We start from the raw sequence: 9,075 nt of genomic DNA, 5'->3' as shown, positions 1-9,075 counted from the left end.
CTGTAGTTTTTCTATCTTATACAATATTCTATTTGGACATGGAACTTATGATACAACAAATGGATATAGACAATTAATGCTACAACGATTCCGTTTACTTTTAAATTATTCTTTAACATGAACACAAACTGATATTTATTTACTTTTAATCAACTAGTAAAGTCTACTCAAGGTTGGATTTTTAACTCTCTCTTTTTTTTTTTTTTTTTTTTTTTTTCTTCATTTCTTAACTTCCCACATGCTATATATATTGCAATATTGTATGATAATGGATTTTTTTTTTTTTTTAAAAAAAATATTACTTTTCGGTTCCTATTACAAATTAAATATATATATATCCATCTAATGTTGGCATTGCATTCTTGATTTTAATATTTGAAATTGGTACAAGTAACTTTTTTTAAAAAATTAACCTTTGTTTTTCATTATCATGTCTAATATATGCTGCATAGATTTATAGTGAAATTTTTTTTTGCTTCTGCTTTGAAAAAATTCCTATGGTGCACAATATGGGGTGATTGCACTTAATTAGAATTAATTGATGAAAAATGGTGTGTCGATCGTCTAATCAATTTTTCATTTTTTTTTAGAAACCAGAATTCAACTTTTTGCAGCACTGAAAGAAGAATTTGGGAAGTGATTCTTCATTTTGGACATTATTATATCACCGACCAATAAGCTTTAATTATGAGTCAACGCTGGCGTCAACAACATAATGGGTACGTATGTGCTAATTAACTCTCTTTACATTCATCTTATAATTATCATTGTAAACATTTTTCACTGCACGTATGGGTTGAAAGACACCATTATGGTATCTTACAAACTATATTTTGTGAAAACACTCTTACGCACAGAAGAATAGAAAAAGAATATATAAATAAAAAAAATTAAAGAAAAAAATTGTTAGAGAGAAATTTATTAAATTCAAACGGTTGATTTCTTACAAGTGGTGATGGTTGACTGGATCAAATAAAACCAACACTAAAAAAAAAAAAAAAAAAAAAAAAAGTCATAAAATGTTACTTATCACATATTTATCTACCCTAAAACTATTTTAATCTATTTTTTTTATTAATCTTTGTTTTTGGAATTTGTGCATAGCTATATATGTATTAAATGTATATGCACTCAAATGTAACGAGAAGTTTTAGCCTATTTAACAATTTTAACTACTCTAAAATAATTTAAAATGTTAAAAAATATAATTAATATTAATATTGTTAGAAAATGTGGTTGCCACTTACTAGTAAAATAGAAGCAAAATGTGTTGTACGTGTGACATTCATTACACGCGGGGCTCTCGATCTGTTGAAGAAAGAAAATGATATAAAAATATTAACTCGATTATTTGCTTATTATATTTTGCTCGAGCAGGTACTCGGATTTTGAGAGGCAATCCGGTTGCCAGGATGACTCAAAGGAAGCTTCCATGTTTAAGTGGCATTGGAAGTTTCTAGTGTCGTTAGGGATTGCAGTACTATATGTGGACCCTTTGTTCTTGTACCTTCCTGTGATCAACCAAGATGACAAGTGTCTTACGTTAGATAAAAGATTAATGATCACAGCTCTTTGTTTTCGATCGGTCTTCGATATGATTTATGTTGGAAATATCATTTTGGGATACTTTAGTCGTAAACATGGACGAACTGGGTTAGTTCCATATGATCGGCAGCCTCGGCAAATAATAAAGAAGTACTTGAAGACGTACTTCGCAATTGACATCCTCGCTATTCTTCCAATCCCACAGGTAAGGGAGACCTTTCTGCTTCTAAACTTTTATTTTTATTTTTATTTTTCAAGTTTAAGTATGCAATGAGGAAAGGGCTTAGGGCTATTGATGTTCAGTTCATCATTTGGCTCCTATCTAAAGCCTGGGTCACTTTTAGTTAGAGCGTAAATTATAAGGTGACCCACATTGAACTCGTTGATTTCATATGGGTTTAGATTGTCTATTAATTATAGTTACATTCTAAAGATCCCCCCCCCCAAGCTCTGGGTCTCTTGCTTATTATTTGTATGCACTTAATTAAGGGGCTTGCATGAAGAAAAGATAATTGAGTAGGAAGGTTTAATGGGTGCATGCCACGATTAGCTAGACCTGAACATAAGCCCCTTAATTAAGTGCCAACCCGATATGATAACCTGTTTAATGGGTGCGTATCATGTTTAGGCAAATCCGAACCCGACACGATTAGTTAAACGGGTTGAGCGAGTAAACCCATTTAGCTAATCGGATCATAAACGTATCATAAACGGAACCCGTTGGTTGACCTGTTTGCCTCGTTTATAAACGTGTCATATGACCAGAACCCATTTAATTAGTTTAAATCCAAACCCTATAACTTCATATCGGATTCGCGAGTCATGTAAAAAATTGCTAATCATAATGCGTGGCTTTGGTTTTCAAACATAAGGGTCCTTTTCAGCAATTTGGTTATTGAGTTTTCTTTTTCAGCAATTTCTTTCCCTGTATTAAGTAGATCTTACGCATGCTCATTGTAATTTGTCCAGGTTTTGGTTCCAATTATTTTCTCAAAAATGACAAGATCGAGATTTTTGGACATAAGGAAGCTCCTAAACCTCTTTCTTCTCTTGCAATATGTGCCAAGAGTTCTTCGAATCTACCTATCTTGGAGGAAACATATCAAAAGCCCCGGATTCGCTAGAAGAGTGTGGATTAAAGTTGCATTCAATATTTTTCTATATATCCTTGCCAGCCATGTAAGTTTGATTATCTCATCTTAATTCTTTTAATGCTTATTTTAGTTTTGCTTTAATATTAAGTCCGTTTTTCTCAATGTTTCATTTGATTTCTTTATAAAACTTTATCCATCGATCTATAATTGTAACTTATGCTTATGAAAACCGTTGAAATGTACCCTACAAGTTTGGGTTAGGTATATACGTGATACCATACACCCACTCCTATCTAAAGTCTAAACGCAAAAATGAGATTGTGACATGCATGCGAATGATAGTATCAATTTCATTTCAAATTGAGAGAGGATCGATCCTAGCTATAATCCTTGGATTGCGGTAGGTATATGTAGAGATGATCGTGGAAATATTGTTGGGCCATACTACCGTCTATGTTTGAGTTAAATTAATATTTCAAGCAACAATTAGAAGAAAAAAGATCACACAAGCAATTAATCAAATACCAAGAGAGAAACACAAAAGAAAACGTAAAAGTTACATGAAAATCAAATTCTTTTAAGTGTAGATAAAAAAAAATTTAAAAAAAAATTGACAAATCTAATCAATCTAGTATAATAAAATAGAGATTACAATACTCATGTTTCTACCTAAAACTTGAGTTCAAAGCAAATTGAGAAATACAAAACTATCAATTTTCTAAACACTACAACTAACATTCTTACTACAAACTACAGCAGTCTAGCAAAACCAATACCGCGCGCAACAAAATCCCCATTTTAAATACTACGTACAGCTCCCTAGCTAGGAGCCCAGCTCCTTCTTAAAATCATCTAGCATTACTATTTTTTCCATTCTCCTTTTAAGTGAAACTAGCATTTTCTTTTTCTTTTTCTTTTACTCATCTTTAAAAGTCTTGCTGATCTTTTAGGTACTTGGTGGCCTTTGGTACTTTTTCTCTATCCAACGAGAGACGGCTTGCTGGCACGTAGCTTGTGAAAAACATATTGGATGTACCCGAAGTTCTTTTAAATGTGGTCGTAGTTTAGAAAATTACACATTTATAGATGATGCTTGCCCTATACAAACACCAAATACAACGCTTGTTGATTTTGGAATATTCCTTGAAGCCCTTCAATCTGGTACTGTGTCGTCCACAAACATTCCACAAAAGATCATGTATTGTTTTTGGTGGGGCCTCCGAAATTTGAGGTTTGCACATATATATTGGACTCTTGATTTGTCGTTCCAGATCGAATAGTTTTTTTATCAGTGTTTGCATGTTATCGATAAGCATGTCATATTACACATTAATTGAATTAGGTTATTATCTCATACATTAATATAGTTGTCCAATTTTTGCAGTTCTCTTGGTCAAAACCTTCAAACAAGTACTTATTTATGGGAAAACTGCTTCGCAGTTTTTATTTCGATTTATGGTTTGCTAATGTTTTTGTTCTTCATCGGTAATGCACAGGTTGGTGCTCGACATCTTTATTTATGTATTTTATTTTTTAAGATACAATTCCCTTATTCATATAATACTTCGGTGTGTGGTCAGCATTACATCAGATGTTTCTATTACTCTGTACATGTATGCGTAGCTGACTTGCTGTAATGAAGTAGTAACTAGTATATATGGAAATTAAAGTTTAACGGTTAAAAATTAAAGTTATGCTTATGAATGCATGAGATGGTATGGACTATGGACACAAACTCCTTTATGGTACTGCATGTATAGTTAATAGTTCTAGTACTTAGTTATTAGTGTTTACAAAAACTAGTGAACAATTAAATACAAGAATAAAAAACAATTTTCAAATATAGCATATATTTATAAAATTAATTACCCTTATTTCTGGATAAAAAAAAATTTTTTTTTCTTCGATCGAGATATATCATCCATTACGTTTTTTTTTTCCTCTCTATGCCATGCTACAGTACTCTGTTTCAAGTTTTCCTTTCATAGATTGTATGCCAAGATCGATCAATTATTGTTTTAAGGAAGACACAGCCACAACTATAACTTCATTGGTTACCTGTGCAAGCTGTTACTAGGGAGGATAAGGCACGAAATAGCAAAAACTGTTCAGCCTTCTCTATTGGGAAAACGCATTAAAGTTTTTTTTTTTCTTAATATAAGCTTAATTAGACTATGTAATTTTGTGTCATTTCTATTTTTTGAAAGGTTAATATATAAGAGTTGAAAGTTTTCTACATGGACTAGTTTTTGGGTAGAAGTCTTGTAGATTCAAAAATTTCTGAAATTCAACAACAGATTTTATTAGTCAGTAATTTTGATACTTAAAAGTGTTTTTTCTAAACTTGTTACAATATTAGTTATGAGAAGGTCAGTTGTATATATTATTAGTATAATTGAATAAATTCAACATTTTTCAGTAATTTGATAAACCAAACTTGTGCAATAGACATATATACAGATGGCAAATGAGAAGGCAGCTAAGAAGGCTAAGAAGTTAGAGGAGATCAAAGGGAAAATGGGACTTATAAAAACAAATATAGAGTCCTGGATGGCTACAAACCAGCTTCCTGACAATATGAAAGAGCCGATCATCACCTGCATACAACACAGATTGAAAGAAAATAAAGAATTTGATATGGAGAAGCCGATCTGTTATATTTCCAAAGATCTTATGACAAAGATAAAGCACCATCTTTGTTTACCCTTGCTAAAAAGAGTAAGTCTTTTTTTTGTTTCCTTCTAAGAAAAATAGATAGCAATAATATTCAATTGAAAACTATAATTATTCTTCTTGGGAAAAAATTCAGAAAAATAAAATAAAAAGTTGAAAGCATTAATAGTATGAAAATGGATAGACAATATGATTTTATTTGAAATGAATTGAATTGATATTTAAGGTGCAAGTTGTTCATGATCCAAGAACCCCATTTTAGTGTATTTTATGGCATGTTGTCTCCCTGTCTTTGTTTGGTTTATCCTTGCATGTGGAGGAGACGTACTCTTTTGTACTTGCCACCTTTTTTTTTTTTCTTTTTCTTTTTTGGTTCTTTTTATAGTACTACCCTCTCTCAAATGACTGATGGTTGTATTTGATGCTCAGCTGGGATTTTTAGCCCTCGTTGTTTTGTAGATTGTTCCATTTACGGAATTCTATCTACGCTTACCGTCTCTTTTGGCGACAACAGTTACTTTGAAAGATCGGATCATTTGTTTGACTAATTTTCAACTACTTTGAGTATTGTATTGTCCTTTTTATTTTTTATTTTCTTGTAATTTTTCCCATTCCGCCTTCTCCGCTTTGGAAAAAAAAAAACCATTTTAGCATTAATATGCTGAAGACCGTTGATATTCTTTGCTTTGAAGGGAGTAAACTAACGTCGATGATAGAAGTGGCTTGGTCATTGCAAGTTGTTTTAGTAGTACTGCTTGACAGTTGAATATGCTTACACCCTCGTATAATAATTTCTACATTGGACTTCTTCTGATCATTATTCTTGTCGATGGTTTGCAAGCTAGGTTCCAAATCTTGAAAATCATGGTGAAAATCTAGCAGAACGGATCTGCGAATCTCTCAAGCCAAAGTACTACAATGAAGACAGCTACATTCTCCAGGAGGGAGAACCACTTATGATGCTTATCATCACGCAAGGCAGTGTATGTTGCTTCAAACCCAGTAATGGTGAGAATAGTAAGGGAATCGACTCAGACACTGAGTATATTGAAAAAGGTAATCTTTACGGAGAAGAACTTCTAGAGTGGGGGTTCAACTGCTCCCCCTCACACGAAAAATCGGTCCCAACCTCCAACAAAACTGTCAAAACCCACTCAAAAGTTGAAGCCTTTGCTTTAACAGCCAAAGACTTGAAACATCTAGTTCCCATACATACCCGAGTAGCTTCTGCTGCAAAAGGAGTTTTCCGGCACCTTACAGAAAAGAAGAACGAAAATTCTCCCAACATGGAAAATCTAAGACCAACTGTGCCATAGCCACACACTAATGTTCAAAAGCAGTAGTTTGTTCTGAAGGTCTTTGTATTACGGACGTTGTATACTCCATTGGTTTGCCCGTGATAAAGTATGCTAGTTGTTTAAATTATGATTAATGGTGGAGGTAGAATTAGGAAATGAACAACTTGTTAATTTATAAAACTGTCGAATTGCAACAGATTGTTATTAATTTGTTGAATGTATGTCTTTAGTTTTTCAATATTGTTGTACCTCGTCCTTTCTATAAGGGTCACCACTTTCAACATCTTGCTTGATCATCACGTTTTTTTTTTTTTTTTTTCTTTTTCTAGTCATCTTAATTTGCACCCCCTTTTCCCCACGTTTTTCTTTACACAATAAATCAAGCTAGTTTTATTTTTGATGTCTTTAATTATCAGTTCTTCATATTAAATTCCATTTCATAATCTTTAATTGTATAGGGTTTAAGGTTTAGGCATTGACCCTAATATAATTATTGGATACTGGAATTTTCTCATTAGTTATTCTTCCTAGATGTATTTCAACCAGAAAAGAAGGTTCAAAAGAAGATTGTTGAGCAACTTTTGCATTCTTTTGCAACCATCTCAAGCCAGTTCACCACAGAGAGCACAACTATATATATATATATATAGTTGTGTGTGTTTTTTTTTCATATGTTATTTTCAGTAGTTTTGAACTTTAAAGATGGAGTAATTAGACGTCATATTCATATTCCTCTAATAATTATATGGCTTTTAAAATCATTATTGGACTTGTAATTGATCATTATTAAATTTTTTTCAAATGATGATTTTAAAAGCCACACAATTATTGGATGAATACAAGAGAGACATGAGTATTATGTCTAAAATTACTCTTAAAGATGGCGTCAAGGAATAGAACCAAACTTGCAGTAGAGATGCCTTCTTAGGGAGTAATTCTAAAATTTACTCGTGTCATTCTTGTGTTCCCTAAAAAATGACGTGGCTTTTAAAATCACTACTTGATCAATCACAACCTAAATAGTAGTTTTAAAAGCTACATCATTTCTGGAGGGATACAAAGCGACTCATATCATTACTCTTTCTTAGGTATACAAAATGAGATCAGGCGTCTCATTGGTAAAGCAACATGCATGCCAAAACAACCGTCGTAATTCAGATGGCTCAACAACAGGTTCTTTTTTCTTAAGCACCGGAAATGGGTGCCAAAAAACCATTCTAAGGGCCAAACAAGTATAGAAAGCTTGATTCAAGGTCAAAATATAGTTCAATTTTCAAATTTATGCTCAACTTCTACGGGATATTGTTAGAAAATATATTTTCTATATTAGTATATATATAATTGATTCTAATAAGGTTTGATGGTAATCAAATTTGATTACCATATATATATTTGAACTATTAAGTCTCCTATAAATAGGAGTATTTTGAGCTTTATTCTGTAAACGTAAGTCATAGCAAATCACGTAAAATTTATTATACGTATTTATTTTATTATTTCACTTTATTTTCTTTTAGCTTCAATGTTTTCTTTCAAATATGTCACAAGTTTGTTATCTATCAAAATATAGAACGCCTCCTCTGTTTCTGTTATCTGTTACAAGTCCAACAATAACTCTGTTTTTTTTTTTTTTTTTGACATGTCCACACAGGAGGGAGGGAAGGGAGATTCAAACTAATGACCTCCGCTTCATAAGGCGTGGTCCCCAGTCGATTGTGCTACCCCTTGAGGACAACAATAACGCTGTTAAAAAAAAAAAGTCCAACAATAACTACAAGCGCACGACACTAAAACCCCAAAAACTATGCTAATAATAATCGATCCAAGCAAAGAATTGATCTTCATGGTTTCCGCATGCTAAATAATGCACAGAAAAAAAAAATTAAAAAATTAAAAAACGACTTTGATGCAACGAAGGAATATAGTTTGGCAACAATGATCAATGAATAGAGAGCTCTTTACCTTTATATGCTATTTTCTTGTTTTAATTAAATTTTTAACTTACTTGAAGAGAGAGAGAGAGAGGAGGGTGATTGGCTTGTCCTCAATTATCAAGGTTTTGATCAACGAGCAATTTTTACTACGGTTTGATTTCGGAAATCTGCGGCCGGAGATGGGTTGGGAGATTCAATAACATTAGGTACTCTATTAGGTACAGGAGCCCTAATCTTCTCTCCATGCCAAATCCATTCAGTATAATTAGGCAACATTCCCCTTCCAGCGGTCAAGTGGTCATATACTTCTTCTGGCCGTAAACTCCTCTTCAATCCACACTTCTTGCACGGGCACACAATTGAATTTTTATTTCTAGAGTTCGTAACTGCATACTTCACAAACGCTTCGGCCCCTTCCATATACTCTCTCGAGCCTTTAAACTTCGTCATCCAACTCTTATCCATATTTAGAGTGACTACATTATAATACATAAAATGAACACAATCTCAGATATGATACATCAGACAAGT

General features: G+C 32.7%; 1 protein-coding gene across 1 annotated transcript; it reads left to right on the top strand.

The window, feature by feature from the left end:
• The first annotated feature begins 563 nt into the window (after positions 1–563).
• Positions 564–7,005, top strand: LOC133877181 (cyclic nucleotide-gated ion channel 1-like). Its single transcript, XM_062315425.1, has 7 exons — positions 564–719; positions 1,378–1,750; positions 2,515–2,724; positions 3,590–3,870; positions 4,024–4,135; positions 5,088–5,357; positions 6,158–7,005. Exons 1-7 carry the CDS (start codon positions 688–690, stop codon positions 6,626–6,628), a joined length of 1,749 nt encoding a protein of 582 aa, XP_062171409.1. The 5' UTR covers positions 564–687; the 3' UTR covers positions 6,629–7,005.
• The last annotated feature ends 2,070 nt before the right edge of the window (positions 7,006–9,075 follow it).

Source organism: Alnus glutinosa, chromosome 9, assembly GCF_958979055.1.
Source record: "Alnus glutinosa chromosome 9, dhAlnGlut1.1, whole genome shotgun sequence".
In the NCBI taxonomy this organism is placed as follows: domain Eukaryota; kingdom Viridiplantae; phylum Streptophyta; class Magnoliopsida; order Fagales; family Betulaceae; genus Alnus; species Alnus glutinosa.
Note: the sequence above shows the minus strand (reverse complement) of the source record. Positions and strands in the feature narration are given on the sequence as shown.

Excerpts from the sequence above, each read along its gene's own strand:
- LOC133877181 (XM_062315425.1), top strand. The coding sequence starts at position 688 with ATGAGTCAACGCTGGCGTCAACAACATAATGG. Across the intron at positions 2,725-3,589 it reads TATATATCCTTGCCAGCCAT|GTACTTGGTGGCCTTTGGTA; the intron begins GTAAGTTTGATT and ends CTGATCTTTTAG. Across the intron at positions 4,136-5,087 it reads TCTTCATCGGTAATGCACAG|ACATATATACAGATGGCAAA; the intron begins GTTGGTGCTCGA and ends CTTGTGCAATAG.